Source organism: Alligator sinensis, unplaced genomic scaffold (genome assembly GCF_000455745.1).
Source record: "Alligator sinensis unplaced genomic scaffold, ASM45574v1 scaffold118_1, whole genome shotgun sequence".
NCBI classification, from domain to species: Eukaryota; Metazoa; Chordata; order Crocodylia; family Alligatoridae; genus Alligator; species Alligator sinensis.
In genome coordinates, this window is record NW_005841850.1 from 602,193 (window position 1) to 620,063 (window position 17,871).

Consider the following 17,871-nt stretch of genomic DNA (forward strand, 5'->3'; position numbering starts at 1 on the left):
GGGGGCGATGAGAGGGTTAGGGAACTGTGCCCTCCTCGTCGGTTTTTCTAGGTGCTATTCGGATGTCTTTATAGGGCGTTTAAAACATCCCCCTGTTTGTAACACGTGGGGTGGGAGGCTATCTACAAACTTGCAGACGTAACGCATGACAGTGCCCCCAGACTGGTTTGGAGCTAGGGATGTAACTTCAGTCTGTTTTACTCTGCGCCCTCGCTCCGTGTGGTTTTGTGACAAATGGCGTCATACGTGCTAAATATACGCATGCATTTTAATTTTTTTTTTTTAAGCTTTTCTTGCTAGTTACAAGGTACCAAACTTGGTTGCTGCCTTGATAACATAGCAGGTTACCTACTGTCCTTGCTGGCTGGCTGGCTGTTTAGCAGTAATGATCTTTTTGCCGCTGTGCGCCGTCAAGTTGAATAAAGCACCTGTTTTACTCTGGCTCAGAGATTGATTGATTTTTTTTTTGTAGTTAGTTAGTTAATAGACTGTTGTAACAGTCTGATGTAGGACATAAACATTTCCTTGCGCATGTTGAAAGAGTTTACACATGGGAAGTCAGTCTTCCCTGAGCTTCCAGTCTCCTCCAAATCTAGGGAATAGTAGGCACAGAAGAGTAACCAAGGGTACAGTCTCTTCAATATACTAGTGAAAGTGCCTTTTTTTTGCTGAGCTCCTAGTATTTAGCCTGCGGGAAGCCGAGCTCAATCTTCTGTCTTCAGTGTGATGTAAAACCTTTTTCTTACTAGTATTCATTTGGGTTATTTGGAGGCCATCACTGCCTCTGGTTGCTGTAACGCAGTGGTGCTCAATCTTTCGGGGCCACGGGCCAGATGAGTGGCAAGGGGCCCATTCATGAGCCAGATCAGGCTCCACACTGCCTCTGCTTAGCCCCAGATTGAGGCCCCACACCACCTCCATCAGGCCCCAGTGTGCCCAGATCAGGCCCTAGGCCACCTCTGTGCACCGATCCAGCATGCTGTGCAGTGCATGAAGCTCTCCAGGGGTCTGGAAATTGGCAGAAGGGGAGTGACAGTTGGTGCCACTGCACTCCCACTGCCAAAGTTTTGGACCCCTGGGAACCCCTGTGGGCCAGATGGCATGGCTGTGCAGGCTAGGGGTTGAACACCCTTGCTCTTAAGAGATTTTAAGAAAAAGACACAATTTTGCTTGTCCACTGAAGGCAACATAACTTGCAGTCTGCAGGAAGAAACCCTGGGCTTGTACATCAGTAGTCAATAAAATGCCTGGCAAAAATGTCCCTTGCATCACGCCCTGAAGGCTGCCAAAACAGATTTTGATGAGCCATGAGAAGGAACAAATTCCTGCCCTAGAATCCGCAAGAATTAACTTCAGTGGATTAAACAGTCGTTGGTAGACTGCTGTGACTGTAGTCTATCGCTTGTGCAGGAGGAATATTTGCAGCGCACAGTTGGTAGTAGTGGTGAGGGCCCAAACAGCTCTCAGACAGGATGGACAAACTAAGAGTTCTGTGGGACTCCCAAGTTCATGACACATACCCGTACTCACTGTTTGGGGGAATGTCAGTAATGCTGAAAATAAAACTAGACAGTCCTGTACATAGAGCATTTTTACTCCTGGAAGCTGTACTGGCAGCAGCAGCAAGAACAGCTGCAGTTACAGGTGTTGCATACGGACATGACAATCCTCAGAAATGAAACGTGAGACCTTTTGACTGGAGAGTTTGCATGTAAGAAATAGTTTCCAGTTTCCAAAGAGTAGCCACCCAGGGGGGACACAATTGGTTCTCAAACTCTTGTCTGTATGAGATGACAAGAGAAGGGAAGATGCATGATGTATTTACAGACTAGCTTCCAGGATGAACAGTGTGATTTTTAAAAATCTGTTTTAAAAAGTGAACTTGATGCAAGTAAAAATAAGACTTGGAAAATGAATGCGTCTGTTCATAGAATGAGAGCAGTTACGGTTGACAGGAGTGCAAGCTTTGCAAGAATGAGTGAGTTAGCTCTGTTTTAAGGAGAGAACCTTTAAGGAGAAGTAGGGAGTTCATTCTCAATGAACAGCCAATCTGGGTTTGTAATTATAGAGCTAATTGCAGTGCTTTTTCTTATAAAGTGGACATCTATGAACTGGGCTTTTCCCACTAATTGTCAAATAGCTGCAAATACACTTGACTTAAAGCATGACTCCACAATTAGTGATTTTTGTGAGTTCAGGAGTTGTATTCCCCCTCAGTGCATTCCCTGCAAAATCGACTTTTCTCTGTTTACCAGGGTGTTTACCTGAGTTGGAAACTGTTTAGAGCTTATACTTTTCCTTGGCTTAGGTGATCACTTATGGAATAATTTAAAAAGTACTGTTTAGTTTAGTCTGCAGTTCTCAGGCTTCTGTGTGACTTCCCCCCCTTGCTCCCATGAAATTTCACAAGTCATTCATTTGATCTGTTCCCACTTTCCCAAGTCATTTGGTTCTACCAAAAGCTGATTTCTTTAAAGGGGATATTTTAACTAGATATTGGGCAACTATATATACAAAAATGTACTGGAAAGCTTTCCCAGAGAATTGTTTGCAATAGTTGTGGCGCTCTGGCTAATCTGTGTTTTCACTGTTTAGGCTGCCTTCATAGACAGGGAAAATATTTTCCTTCCTTTCATAATGAAACAAATTGAAACTAAAAAAAAAAGAGGGAAGGAAAAGAAACGAATCAACTTTTCAAAACTAAACTATATATTTTAGGGCAAATAGTTCCTTTTTATATCAAAATGACTGAACCTTCATAATTAACGCTGGCATCTATTAGTGCATCTTGTGCAATTATGGTCCATAAGAGCCTTTAGCATGGGACTAATGCTTAATTACCTTGTTAGAAAGGTGTTGGCTTATTTACAGTATACAGTAATAAACCCTCAGTCTCTCTGTGCTTCTAGTTTGTGACTAGGTGAAGTGGGATTCATATAATCTTTTCAGTAATAGCTTTAATTTGCATAATTATGAAAAAGGAACTTTAAAGTCTTATGTGAAAACAGGTGTGAAAATTGCAATACAATAGCATTTTTGCAGTTTGTCTGGTGTTAAGCTTGTTTCTACAAGTTCTGACAATCAGCTAACAGTGCAGTCAGCTAAGAAGTAGTGGATCCCTCTGCCTTTGTGTGATTCTTGGGAATTTTGCAACTTTTATGCAAATTTTCATGAAGTCTTTTCAAAGCCCATCAATTTGCTGTTGTCTGCTGTTAATTGGTTGCACATGATTTCTAGACTAGTTTCATTAAAATTTTACATTTTAAAAAACTGAACCCCTGTGAGTTTGTTTTTGTATTGTTAAACAAAATATCAGTAGCAAAATACCATTGTCCTGCTTTAAAAAAACAATTTTATAATTATAAGCATTCTTTTTTTTCTTAGGGTCAGTTAAGTGAAAGCATGGATCATGGAGGAGTTGGCCAATATGAACTGTAAGTTCTTACTAGAAAGTTACTTTGTGAATTGCAAATACTTTGTCTCTAATTTCACAGACTAATTCATAAAATTTAAATATGTATGTGTAGTTCTTTTAAAATTTTAGCAGTTTCTGTTAGTAAGATTGATGGTCACATTACATTAAGTCTAATTAAAGCTTATTAGGTGAATCTTGAGAGAACTCCTAGTTCTGTTTGTTGCAATAGTAAAAATATGTAGATTCTTTTACATTGTTGCAAAGCCTAAAATCTCTTTGTGGATTCAGGGCTTGAAATTTACCTCTATTACAGGGTGTTAAATTCACCCTGGGCCAGACCCATCCTCCCAGGATAGATCTGTGGGGCTGCAATCAGATGGCAGCATAGGTTTGGGCGGCTGCATGGAGGCGCGTTTGAGCAGAGGGGGGCATACACCAGTGCGGAGCTCTGGCCAGCCAGTGGCACGGAGCTTTGGCATGCAGCTGCGTGGAGGTATGTTCAGACGGCAAGATAGAGCTGGAGCCAGGGGCATGCAGTTGCACATGGACTATGGGCAGCAGCCCCCACGGCTAAATGCACTGCGTGCAGCTCCATGCCACTGCCTGGTGAGACCTTGACACCATCACACCTCCCTGATTCTGCGCTGCCCAAATGTAGCTTCATGCCACTGCATACCCTCAGATCCACACTGCATACCCCTGGCGCTGCTGACTGGCTGGAATTCTGCATTGCTTCCCAAATACAGCTCTGTGTAGCCACGTGCCCCCAGCTCCGTGCCACTGCCCGACAGCATGGAGCTCTGGCCAGTCTGCAGTGCTGGGGGCATGTAGCAGTGCAGAACTGAAGACACACATGTTCAGTAGCCCACTGGATACAATAAGATGGATATGGCCCTTGGGCCATACCTTTGACCCCCTCTGCTCTATTATAGAATAATAGCTTATTTTGTGTGTTCAAAAAAAAATAGAACCTGCTCTGAATCCTTGCACAGTGCAGAAAATCTGCATGCCCCTAGCTGCCACTCGTTTCTATACATAGTCTAAAGCGAATCCCTAGTGTTAGAATTCTAGGAAACTCCTAAGCAGGCTCTCAGTTATGCCAAAATATATGCTGTGCTTCCCACAGAGCAATTTGCTTGGATCGTCTTTCTTGTTTAAAATTAGCTCAAGCTTAAAAAAAATCTAATGGAGGTCTGGTTGGTTGGGTTTTTTTCAGTGGCATGGAACATTGTGAGAAATTTGAGATTTCAGAAACTAGTGTAAACAAGGGTCCGGAAAAGATTCGACCAGAATGCTTTGAGCTTCTACGTGTACTTGGCAAAGGAGGCTACGGAAAGGTAAGCAGTCTTTTTCCATGTTGGTGTTTCAAGATCTACACTTTTCATGGTGTTTCCAGAAAAATTCTGCCTTCTCAGAGAAAATGGCAAGTTGATTTGGGCTGTCTTGTACGCGTCCACTCCTTGTGTTTGGAAGGTTTGCTCAGAATTGATTTTTACTGTCTTCAGTCATTTGCATAACTTTTGCCACCAGGTGGCAGTACAAGAATTGCCACTGGAAAAGTCAAGGAAGTAGATGTATCCGAGTTTTGCAGTGACTGAGCCACCCCTATGACTTAAGTCTGGGGTTCGTCCACATCTTGAATACTGCAGTTCTGATCTTCACATCATCAAAAAGGATTTAGAGGAATTAGAAAAGGTAGAGAGAAGGGTGACAAAGATGATTAGGGGTGTGGAGCCAGGTACTGTACCAGGAGCTGCTGAAAAGACTAGGACTCTTCAGTTTTCAAAGGGGAAGGGTCGGGGGTGGAGTATGATAGAGGTCTGTAAAAACATGAAGGGTATGGATAAAGACATTAGGGAATTGTTATTCACCAAGGCCCAGAATACAAGAACTCTAGGAGGTTCCCATTGGAATTATTAGGGCATAGGTTGTAGAGGCAGGTGGTATAACCAGTTCAAAAAAGGATTAGACAAATTCCTGGAGGATGCATCCACTGGGAGCTATTAAATAGTTCAGTCAAGAGCGTATCCTCCCATCACTAAGCTAATGATGGTTGATACCAACAAAAGTGCGACAGAGGAAGGATTATATGCTCCTTGTTTTTATGATTCCCTCCTAAAGCATCTACTATTTTCCGCAGTCAGAAACAGGATATTGGGCTAGATGGCCGATTGATCTGACCTAGTGTGGAACTTCTTACATATGTTCTCACTGATGTTCTCTTTTGGTTAGGTTTTTCAAGTACGAAAAGTAACAGGAGCAAATACCGGAAAAATTTTTGCCATGAAAGTTCTTAAAAAGGTAACTTAGTTTTCATATAGTACTGCTTTTCAAATGGAAAGGGGAGGGGGGGGGTTGTCCTCCTGAATGTAATTAGTATCTAATTGCTGTCATGTACATCAGACTGTGCATTTGTCAAGGATACACAGAATTAATCTGTTTGCACAAGGGAAACAAACAACTACTTTTTCTTTTTTTGTTGTTTTGTTTTTACTATAACATTGTATAGTTACGGCTGGTCTCTTGGGAGATCCAAGAGCATGTTATCATGTTAATTTTTCTTGCACTGTTAAAGTAGATTTTCATCATGTTGCTGATTCAAATTACTGTTATGACAAAGATGTGTATGCTGGGTGGAGGTATTCAGTAAATTGAGCGTGGAACCAAGCACAGGATTCCTAAGTGAGACAAACTTGTGTTCTCTGGTGTTTTTTTCTGTAGGCAATGATTGTAAGGAATGCAAAGGATACAGCTCATACAAAAGCAGAACGGAACATTCTGGAGGAAGTAAAGCATCCCTTCATTGTAGATTTAATCTATGCCTTTCAGACTGGTGGAAAACTCTACCTCATCCTTGAGTATCTCAGTGGTCAGTATAATTAAATTTGGCTACCTGGGATCTTTTTCAATTCAATCTACTTTATTAAGGTAGAACTTGAAACTTTTTATTAACTTAAATGCCAAGTAATCAGAATACACTTATATTATTAGAAATTATTTTAACTGTAAAAGTTCATAGAATAACTTCATGTCAAACTTATAACTTAAGGGGGTTATAAATCGCATAAATGATTAATACTACTATGTAGTAGTAAGGGAGGGGAAGTTTTCAGGTATCGGATGATAGTGCTTATAAAAAAAGAAAAAGCACAGTTCGTCAAAATTTAGAAGTGCTCTTGAAAGTAGAAAAGGACATGGCAAGATAATGTGAAGAGTGGCTTCTATACCCTGGAGGCCACCATGAGAGGCCAAATCATTTGCCACCTGAAGACACAATGGGAACCTTTGTAAGAAGATAATGAATTGGAGGAAATGTTTCAGATCACCCTTTTATGTAACATGGTTCTTACTGTAATCTTTTTGAGGATTGCCTTGAAAAAGGAAAATACAAGTGAGTCTAATTCCTTTTGCTGTAGTTTTGTTCTGCCAGATCAATAATCTTTTTGCATATATAGGATCCCCTTTGCATAGATATATAGCTTTTGGTAAGTGGGAGACTTAGGACTGCAAATTGGATTCATAATGCCTTTCATTTGAGGATCTCTAATGTTAGTCACTGCAAATTCTTTGTGAGATTGCAATATCAGGATGATATTTTCCTATTAATGAAACTGAGGCACAGAGGTTAAGTAATTTGCTCAAGGTGGCAAAGTGACCCTGCGGAAGAGCTAGGATCAAAAACCAGTAATACTGTCTCCAGCATCCTGCTTTGATTCCTAATTGACACTTCCTCTGCCAAATGTATCTGGCCCCATTTTTTATCTGATTCTTAACTCTGTTTAAAATGGCTTTCTACAGAACTGAATTCCAGTAGCTATTGTCTGTGCTTTTACTAAGGGGGCATAAAGTTCTTTGATTATAATTAGAAGTGGATGATTGAACTTTCTATAGCAGCATAACAGAAAAACAGATTTTTATTTCTAATGTCTCTTTTCCCTCATCGTAGGAGGAGAACTATTTATGCAGTTAGAAAGAGAAGGGATATTTATGGAGGACACAGCTTGGTATGTGAGACAAAAATGATGCTTTTATGATGTAGTAGAATGAGAAATACTTATGTTTTCCATTGCCTGATTGAACTGAGTAACTCACTGAGTCTTTGGAGGAGGCAGAAGTTTAGTGTGCCTTGTCATTCTGGACCTCTTATCAGTTTGTGTTGGAGTGACTTCACAGTCCCTGAAGGAGTTCACTGCCTGCCCAACTGAAGTCTGAGGCTTTCTCCATGCATATATTCATGGTGGAAAGGTGCTTAAGCTGGTGGAGCAAAACTGTCAGCACCTGCATTTTATGGAACTTTCCTTCAATTTAAAAACCTTGGTTTAGGTGCATTGCATAAAAGTTTGTAGATTCTAGCACCTGCAGTTCACTTCTAGAAGTGATGGGATTAATGTATTTATCCTACTTCTTACAAATACTGTTTTAGTGGTAAAAGATCATTCTTATTATCAAAAAAGCTATGTCTCACTAGCTACATCTTGCATACAAGCCAAGACCTGGAGTTTTGCCTTCTTGATTGTGCTTTACAAAGAGAGGATGATGGCTACACTTCCCAGTGCATACACTATAAGTAAATTGGAAGCAAACAGCTCCACATATGGGATGGTAGTGGTACGCTGCAAGCAGTGCTGTAATATATTGGCAGCCTTATATATCATTCAGAGAAGAGGAGCGGACTGGGTGAGGAGGTGCAGATTACAGCCAGGTACAGCTGGCACCTTTAGACTGCAACAAAAGTATTTGAAAGAGTTAGTACTAACCACAGTAATGGAATGCTAATGGTATAGTTCTGTTGTTTGTCTTCATGTCTCTCTTTCCTTTGGCAACTAAACCTCAATGGCATTGTTGCCTCGCCAGTTTGGACATCTAACAGTTCACTCAACGAATCATTCCTATGTGTATAATTGTTCTAGTGTTTAAGATGCCTTGTGTGGTTGAACGTGTCTAATTGTATGACACACTTCTTATTTCAGCTTTTACTTGGCAGAAATCTCAATGGCTTTGGGGCACTTGCATCAAAAAGGAATCATCTATCGAGATCTGAAGCCAGAAAATATCATGCTTAATCATCAAGGTAGAAATATAGTAAACAGTTATGTAGTCAATATTCTTCCTAAAATCCTTTCTCACAGCAGTTCCTATTGTAAGATAATTTTATCTTAGAACATCTATGTGAGAGATACTGCTGCTGTCCTTCTGTTCTTTTGGTATATCCAAACAGGTAGCTGACATTTAGCTGATTTCTAGTCCTGCCATACAGGTCCTTCTTTTTCCCTCCTTTTTTGAGATTGAATTGAAAGGGTCTTGTAAGAGCCATGCCATATACACATCTGCCTATACAAACTTAAATGCTTGACTTGCTGCCCCTCCATGCTAGTGTTGGAAGGGGTAAAATAATTGGCCAGTAATGGACAAGACTGATAAGACAATTCTACTGAAGACTTTACCATTCTTCAGCGGGATATACTCGTGGTGCTGTTATCTCTCTGCTAATGTCCAAGCTTAACCCTGCTCTGTAATTTTAGGTAACGCAACGTTCTAAGTTTTTAAAAGAAACAGTTAAAATTGAAGTTTAACTTTTTTAGCTGTTGTCGTTTTATGTGATTGTGCCAACAAGTGCAAAGTCTGTTATTGGGCTAATCAAGAGGGCATGTTACGTTGTTGATTAGTGGCAGCAAATCTTGGCATTGAAGGGTCCTAGGATGTCTTTTAAGCGGTGTATTATTGAGTGTAAATGTGTGTCAGTGCTTAGTGTTTCAGGAAAGCTAACCTTGAAGCAAGTTGTGACTTTGACTCTGGTTTTCAAATTTGGAAGTATGCATAAAACGTCAGATTATTTGCTTTCTTCTGTATATTGCATTGCAATCTTCTAAGGATAAGTACATTTGCCTATACAGCGTTATGACAAACCCTATTGCACTGTGCCCTTAATCAACCACTTGATTCTTGCGTGAACAAAAAGAAGCTCACTTAAAGTCAGATTTTAGTTAGTTAGCTGTGGAAAAAAATTACTCTTTGTAATGTGAAATACTTCTGCAAAGGATTGAAGGGAATGCTGCATAGCCTTTGACAGCCTGCAGTGAGAGAGCACTGAAAGAAATTTGCCTGCTCATAGGGAAACAATCAGGAGGCTGTTTAGGAGTCTCTTGTTATTTTCTGTCTCTGTATTTGAAGGTAGGAGAGTTGCTGTAAGAAGCTCGTTAGGAGCTTCTAGTGGTTTAGAAGAAGATGGGCTTGAGATTGAATTTTTGTTTCCATCCACTGAATGGCAACTTTCCTCTGCAGGGGTGATCTAATAGACAAGAGCTTGCAGACCAAAACATTTTAATGAAATGACTAATGGCTGCTGGTGGGGAACAATAATTTATTACTATACCCTGGAATTGTATGTATTTATATCATCTGTGTTGTAAATTATACACTTATATTTGTTGAGTTACTGATATACACAATATCCTTGTCAGAATTCTGAGCAGTGCTAGAATTAGACTTTCTTTTTTTAAAAAATTTATTTCAGGTCACGTAAAACTGACTGACTTTGGACTATGTAAAGAATCTATTCATGATGGAACAGTCACACACACATTCTGTGGAACAATAGAATACATGTGAGCTGCATGATGAAACAGAAAAGTATTACTCTGGTCTGGGGGTAATGGCTAAATTTTACCTTTTTAACCGATGGTTCATATGTTCCATTCTTTTTGGAACTTTTACATATAAACGTGGATTATGAGAACTTAAGTCTGATCTTGAACTGTGCGTTAAAATGCTTTTATTTTTCTTACATTCCTTATTCTAGGGCCCCTGAAATCTTGATGAGAAGTGGGCATAATCGTGCAGTGGACTGGTGGAGTTTGGGGGCATTAATGTATGACATGCTGACTGGAGCAGTAGGTGCACAGTTAAAACTGCATGTGTTTTTTATTTTGCATCACTAGTGACTAATGTTAATTGTGCCTTCATACAGATATAGACAAAACTATGTGCATGCCTATATTTAGTACTTGTGGGGAAAAAAACCCTTAAATTGCTAAATTGATTTAGCTGTGGTTAGTGTGCTGTTTTGATAGCCCAAGAAAATATTTGGAAGTCACATGCATAGTAATAGTTTTCCTATTTCACAAGTAGAAACAACTTTAAATTAGTTCCATGTATGCAAAGGAAGGGCTAAACAGAAGATAAAGTTTTTCATATTTTATTTTTCCTCCCACTCCAATGGTGTTTTTCAGCCTCCATTCACAGGGGAGAACAGAAAGAAAACCATAGACAAGATTCTCAAGTGTAAACTCAATTTGCCTCCCTACCTCACGCAAGAAGCCAGAGATCTGCTTAAAAAGGTATTTGCATTTGCAGAAAATGGAAGCATGCTTAGACCAATATTACCTTGCTGCTTGTTCACGCGGGAAGCTTGGGGTAAGCACAATTAATAAAAAAAGATATTTTTACAGACTGTTTAGTTATTTTGATAAATTATTTCCTTTACCCTTTTCTTTTCCATTTAGCTGCTAAAAAGAAATGCTGCCTCACGTCTAGGAGCTGGTTCTGGAGATGCTGGAGAAGTTCAGGTGACTTGCTTAATTTTTCTTTAGAAAAAAAAGTTCAAAGGGATAGTCTGGAGGGACAGACAAGGACAAGTATGCATTTTGATTTTCTCTGAAGCATAATGAGATCCTAGGCAGGAATTTAGACAAATGACAGTATTCTACCAATCCCAGCAGCTCAGTAGCTTACTGACAAAAGTACCTTGCAATTGCCACAGATCATTCAGTGTTGGCCATTCTCAAACAGGGCACTCCTAATTTTTCAGGACAAAAATATGTCCCCTCTTTAAACCTTTTAACTGTCATGGTCTTTTAATCTCATGCATCACTGAGCATTGTACACAGTGAAGGACTGAATTTCTTCATGAATGATACAAGAGTACTGATTTTCTGAAAAAAAGTTTGGAATTTGTCTTTATCATCAGTTCAAAGTTCCTTCCGGCTATGCTGGTACAACAGTATAGGTATAATATGAATAACTTTCTTTGGGTTGGGGGGAGAGACAGGAAATAAAGTCTGTTAGTAACTTTGCCCAGAAGTCTTCAGATATTCTCATTTTAATGGGTTTTATGAACTTCTCTGCAAGGTGAGTAACTTATCCTTTTGAATTTGTTGGGATTACACAAGAGGGAGCCCAGTTCATGGCTCTCCGGTTTTGTTAATCTTCTTAGGCTCACCCTTTCTTCAGACACATTAACTGGGACGAGCTGCTAGCACGGAAGGTGGAACCTCCCTTCAAACCCTTATTGGTACGTAAGAGTAATGCTGTAAGTTGATCCGTATGTGACTTTTTAGCAGCAGCTCTCAAACTTTATATTCTGCTGTGTTAGGTCTGAAACATAAAAGTACTTGCTGTAGTCTTCTGTAAAATTTTACTGTTAATGGATTCTTAATCAGGAAAGTGGATGTACTATGGTTTGAGCCCCTGCTGTATGATGCCTAAAGTTGCACACTAAAATTATATTTTACTAAAGTGTTTTTGGACCTAATATTGCTATTGGAGTGAGATATAGAAGAAATCATATGTCCTAGAATTTTTCATAGGGCTCTTCTGAGAACAAGAAACAGGGCCTTGTGTCGACTGCTGTTTCACTGGCACTTACTGTTGTATTAGGGACACAGGATATCGTGACTGTTTCTCCTGCTTTTGCTATTCTGTCTTGCCCTATTGTACCTTATTACTGGGGCTGGAGAATTGCTACTTTAAATGAGCAGGATTGGGAAACCAGCACAGAACTAGTTCACTCTTTTTTTCTCAGTTTTACTGCTTATTTTCCCCTACCCCAGATTCTTGAAGAAGTAGCAGGTCCACTCAAACTTTTCTGCCCATTTGTAACCTGCAGATTATATCGGCGTAAGAGTGCAGTTTTCCTTACTGAGTTTCTGCTTCTGAGTATCAAATGTAGTTAATACTAGGCCAGAAGTGTAATTTGGAATAGTCACTATGCAAAATGTGAACCGGATCACCTCCCCTTAGCTTCTTGAATGTTACCATATTAATATACTTGGAAAGCACTATATGGACAATTCATAATTTAAGCTTAACATCAAGATGACATTGCTGTGAGTGGGACGCAGATCTCCAGTATGTTGAACTGAAATTCAAGATCTGAAAGGCTGGTGTTATATAAAACTAGTAACTGTGAGATACCTGAATTTGTGTTGTATAAATATAGCAAGCTCTAAAACATGTATCTAATCAGCTAAAAACTTGAGCACCCAGTTGCATGGAAACTATCAAAATGAAAGTCTTGCTTTAGTGTAACAATCATGCTTCCTCAGCTGTGTGAAGAAGATATAAGCCCGTTGAGCTATATCTGGTCATTTCTAAGCTGAACACTATAGGGTTCTTGGCAGTCATTTATTTCAGGGAGCTTCCCTGTCCCTAGCAATACAAACACTATTGCTTCTGTAAAAATGTGCTGGGTTATTTATTTAGAGCATGCAACTCGTGTTAACTAACTGGTGTAACTGTTCTGTACCGGGAGTGATCCAATGTTAAGATCTCACAAGAAATTGGCAAATGTGTCTGAACGCTTCTGTTGTAAAGAGTTTTTTTGGTTTTTTTTTTTTAAAGGCATTTTCTTAATTTTTGTTCCTTTTTGATCCATAATTCTTGCCCCTCCTCCTTGCCTTTATTTCTCAGTGTCAGTGCCCATAGTGACCTCCCACTGGCAGCGGCAGGATTCCGAAACCACTCCAGGGTTTTACTACAGCAGAGCTCTGCCAAAAACTTATGGAATGAACTCCAGCCAGAGGCTTCACTGACCACCGCTAAGCCATTTGGTTGATATCTGTAATATAAACCCTTAATCATTTTGTTTTTGCAAAGCAATCCGAAGAGGATGTGAGCCAGTTTGATTCAAAGTTTACACGTCAGACACCTGTTGATAGCCCAGATGACTCAACTCTCAGTGAAAGTGCCAACCAGGTCTTTCTGGTAAGTGAGCTTGTGTGTTACTTGGAAACAGCATAGCATATTTTAAGCAAATTCATTTCCACTCCCTGAAAGAAAAGATAGGTATTTCAGACCAGTTCTTATTCATTGTAGTATTCAAATATTATCCCTTCCAGAAGGATTGAAATGTTTATTAATTTATTTTAGGTCATTTTGCTTACCTTTTGAGATGTTTTTGTGTGGTCTTTTTTCTTTGCTTTCCTCTATGTCTAGTGTTAAGACTTTAGATTTCAGAAGGAGAATTTTGGTCTTGTTTTTTAGCAAACTTTACCTCTGAACTGTGGTAGGAGTCCTTTAAGATAGTGTATTGCTTCCATAGGCATGCAGTGAGAATGATGTCTATAATGGAGATCACAGGCTCAGCAGTGTCTCTGTCCTTACTCTCCTTTACATTTACATTCTTGTCATAGCTGATACATCGCTGCTTGTGTATCTGCTATTATTGCTCACCATGGAAAAATGTACCTTCCTTACTAATTGCAACAAAATTGTCTGATCTTACAGGGTTTTACATATGTGGCTCCATCTGTACTTGAAAGTGTAAAAGAGAAGTTTTCTTTTGAACCAAAAATTCGATCACCTCGCAGATTTATTGGTAGCCCTAGGACGCCAGTCAGGTACTTGTTCTCACTTAACTTTTCATTGAAGTCAGATTATCTGCATTAAAAATGAGAGATGTCCTTTCTTCTGGAAATATTAGTGTGCTTATTGAAAAGCCCAGCACATTTTATAAGCGGCCTGCTTCCAGGCAAATGTGTTGATGTTTAGCATCACAGGAAGTGCTGATTTGCCAGGTATACGTTACTGTTATGTCCTGCCATTCTGTCCACTTCAAAACACCATTCTCTAAAACTGTCATTACTGTTAAAGATAAGTAATGTTAGTGCTAAATCTCGTTCTCCAACATATTTATAATCATCTTATGCGCAAGATGCCAAATGAGAAAAGCCTAATGTATCAGTGCATCTACTTTCTGGTGAGCTTTGGGAGGAGCAGGGCCATAGAGATGCTTTTCTCAGACAAGAATTGGAAAGAAAAAAAGAAAAACACCTAAAGAAGCATTTGTGTTCTGCTTGCAGTATAAAATGGATGTCTCTAAGCTCTAAGTGATTTCTGTTTCTTATTTTAAAGCCCGGTAAAGTTCTCCCCTGGGGATTTCTGGGGAAGAGGTGCTTCAGCCAGTGCATCAAACACTCAGACGCCTGTGGAGTATCCAATGGAGACAAGCGGAATAGAACAAATGGATGTGACAGTTTGTGGGGAAGCCTCGGCACCACTTCCAATACGACAACCAAACTCTGGGCCATATAAAAAACAAGCCTTTCCCATGATTTCCAAACGACCAGAGCACTTGCGCATGAATCTATGACAACACAAGTTGTTTGCTTTTCTTTTTTTCTTTCTCTCTTTTTTTTTTTTTTTTTTTTTTTTTTTTTTTTTTTAAAACCTGTAAAGGTGGAAAAACAGAGTGGACATAAGCCCCCCTGCAGGTTGAAATGTGAGGGCTCGAACAGATTACTTTTAAAAAGTGACAGTATCAAAGAGTCAGTCATTGCACAGAACGACTTGGAAAGCAAAGAAAAAAAAATGTGGACTTTTTTTCCTATCAATCAATGGTGCATAAACAAAAAAACTTAAGCAAGATGGTATTGCAAAACTTTAGGCACGTCAGCTAACTGATTCCCAGTGACATCTTCTCACCTTACCAAGGATTTTTCAGGTCGATAGCTTGAATCTGACAGTATTAAGGATAGGATGTTGCTCCAGAATCACTGGTCTAGTCATGATTGTGTCGAGAAGGGTTAGCCCTTTCACTAGGCAAAATATGAAATGCCTATAATACTTGCGTCTGAGGATTAATTAGCATGCAAGCTTGGTCGAACTGTTTCTTCCAATAATCAAAGATGAAAGAAACTTAACAGTTGGTGTTTCACATGCAAACAACCCAGTGGATTTTTTTTATATAAATATATATTTTTCAAATAGATTTTTGATTCAGTTCATTATGGAAAGTATCCCAAAATTTGAAATGCAAAATGATTGGTTGGTGGGAAGAAAGGCAGATATACGGTTCTATTTCTTCTCTTGGTGGAAAATTTAAATGGGAAAATGAAGCACTGTTAATTAGGTATATGGCTGTGTGGGGAAGGAGGGGGAAAGAGGAAGGAGAGAATCATCTTTCTTGCTTACCCAGATGAAATATCTATCATCTGAATCGCAATGCAAAATGGATCTAATGAAATGGCAGTGCTGCTACGTTGTAGGCTTAACTGGAAGCTACGTGCTACGCAAGTGCGTTGTCCTGCATATTTCATCCTTTTTCCTCAGCAGACATTTCACTGGGAAAACATTGCCTTTCATTTTTATGCTAGTCAGTTGGATTGAGACAGGTGAACATATTCAGATTCTTACCCATCTTAACAGGTAGGGATAAAATTTGTCAGAAGACAGGGGTTGGTAGTAGAGGATATATTGCTGTAACACACATCAACAAGTCAAAAGTGACTAAACCCTGTACAATGGGTAAGAATTTGAAGTAGTTTGGGGTGTGTATGGTGTTCACCTCAATTATGCATTTCCAGAATAATGATTTCCTGTGCTGGGGGTGACAAATTTGCTGATTGTATGAAAAAAGAAGTATTAGATGGCCTTTCAGTGAATGTCTTCCAGAGTGGGTCAGAACTTTAGCGACTTGAGTTAGGAATCCTGTTCGAAAGACACTATTTATGTTTTTGAAATTGTCATTAAATCTGTACAAATGACTTACAGGTACAAAGAATAAAATAAAGGTAACTTTACCTTCCTTATATACTTCCTGCCTTAAAGAAAGCATTTCCATGAACATAGCTGGTGAAAGGGTTAATATCTGCAGAGCTTTACACTAGTTAGCGTGAGTGTATGGTGCGTGTGTGAGTAAGTGATCATGCAGTTGCATACAAATCCTGTCGGTTTTGGCTTGCCACATGTTGCATTATCTTCAGTCTGACTGTGCAAAGTCTACTTCTGGTGTCACAACAGTAGGGATTTTTTATATTCTGCTTACTCTGTGTATACTGAATCTTTTTGAGCCATAGGATCCAAGCCATAAAACTCTGAGCATGCTGAATCCAGTCAGAAGAGAGGCGCCGCCTTCTAAACATGGAAGTCAGTAGGGTTAAGTGAAATCTTGTTGATATTTAAAAGTAATTAAAACAAAACAATGCTGTTCCTTTTTCATTTTCTTATGATTAGCAAAAATACTGTTAGTGTTCTTTCTTTCCTCCCTCCTGCTTCTAGCTTTTGGTTGTGGTCTTTGTTTCACTTGCAGTTTTATAAGGAAAGTTGAATTAGGTCACTTTATATCTCCATGAATTGGCTAGCACAGAAACTGGACAGGAAAATTGCCGTTTTTCATCCTTTTTACAAGGCCATTGGTGACATCAAAAACTGCAGTCATTACTCTCATTCTCTATACACGTGATGCACGTAGGCATTGCTTCAAGCAGTGTCTCCTTTGTGCCACTGAAGTGGGTTTGGAAACCCGTATACTGAGGATAGAGTATGAGTTAATAAAACAGACCAAATCCTAATTTTTTTTTGAAAGGCAGAACAATCTTGGTCCTAAATTCAGGCAACAGTTGCGCTTTTTAGTTGGCTGGATATTATCATCCTGTAGAGTTGATTAGTATGGCTGGCAAGAATGGCAAAAGTTGTTTGTCTGAGTTCACTGCTTAATTATATCTCCAATCTGTCATTTTTTTTTTTTTTTTACAGAGTGAATTTCATGTATTTGTTAAAATTGCATCCCATAGCTATAAGTTTAATACCCTATGATAACTGTGAAACTTTTGGGTGTGACTCAGACAGCAAGCACACACTATGCAATATGGTTTATCTTGTATTTATTTGTAAAAATATCAAAATTAGATCCTATATAAATATATATATATAAATATAAATATATATAAAATAGTGTCAATATTGCTAGTCATGAAATTCTAAGGGGAGTGGAGTTCTAGCTCCTGTATGGCTACTTCAGATAAATGCTAGTAGTATACAGAATGCAACGGAGAGCTTAACAAGTGCTTTCTTTTGTTCATTTAAAAAATTGTCTTAAATTTTTTCATTAGAGGATAGAATCTTATTTTTTTTATTTTGTACAAGCTGTGCTTTTTTAATTATAATCACTGAGAAATTCACTATAATTTGATTTTATAGGATTTTTGTAGCATTATGAAAATATAGTAAAACTGAGAGGTTAATACCTGCTGTGGCTAACCATGTAAAAGTATTAAACTTGAACCAGATCCATTTTTATTAAACTAGATGTTAAATTAGGGGGATATTTTATTCTGCAGTTCATTTTCACAAGAGGTTTATAGGTTGGCTGCGTGTGTGTGCGCATGTGCACGTGTGTGTGCGTGCGTGTTTCCTTTCCCTATTTGACGTGGAACTTTCCCCGCCCCCCCCCCCCACCC

The 17,871-nt window shown here is 39.1% G+C and overlaps 1 protein-coding gene across 2 annotated transcripts in view; it reads left to right on the plus strand.

Moving 5' to 3' along the window:
- The window catches only part of RPS6KB1 (ribosomal protein S6 kinase B1), a 15,245-nt gene extending 189 nt beyond the window's left edge, over positions 1 to 15,056 (plus strand). Inside the window, exons 2-15 of one of the 2 annotated variants that reach the window (XM_006016056.3) lie at positions 3,385 to 3,434; positions 4,632 to 4,752; positions 5,648 to 5,716; positions 6,137 to 6,284; positions 7,362 to 7,419; positions 8,386 to 8,486; positions 9,930 to 10,020; positions 10,215 to 10,305; positions 10,645 to 10,752; positions 10,918 to 10,980; positions 11,628 to 11,705; positions 13,289 to 13,396; positions 13,919 to 14,031; positions 14,546 to 15,056. In XM_006016056.3, the coding sequence (XP_006016118.1) occupies positions 3,403 to 3,434; positions 4,632 to 4,752; positions 5,648 to 5,716; positions 6,137 to 6,284; positions 7,362 to 7,419; positions 8,386 to 8,486; positions 9,930 to 10,020; positions 10,215 to 10,305; positions 10,645 to 10,752; positions 10,918 to 10,980; positions 11,628 to 11,705; positions 13,289 to 13,396; positions 13,919 to 14,031; positions 14,546 to 14,783 (1,419 nt within the window). In that variant the 5' untranslated portion in view covers positions 3,385 to 3,402 and the 3' untranslated portion in view covers positions 14,784 to 15,056. The remainder of the gene's footprint in view (positions 1 to 3,384; positions 3,435 to 4,631; positions 4,753 to 5,647; positions 5,717 to 6,136; positions 6,285 to 7,361; positions 7,420 to 8,385; positions 8,487 to 9,929; positions 10,021 to 10,214; positions 10,306 to 10,644; positions 10,753 to 10,917; positions 10,981 to 11,627; positions 11,706 to 13,288; positions 13,397 to 13,918; positions 14,032 to 14,545) is intronic. The other variant, XM_025210030.1, reaches the window with a different exon arrangement.
- The last annotated feature ends 2,815 nt before the right edge of the window (positions 15,057 to 17,871 follow it).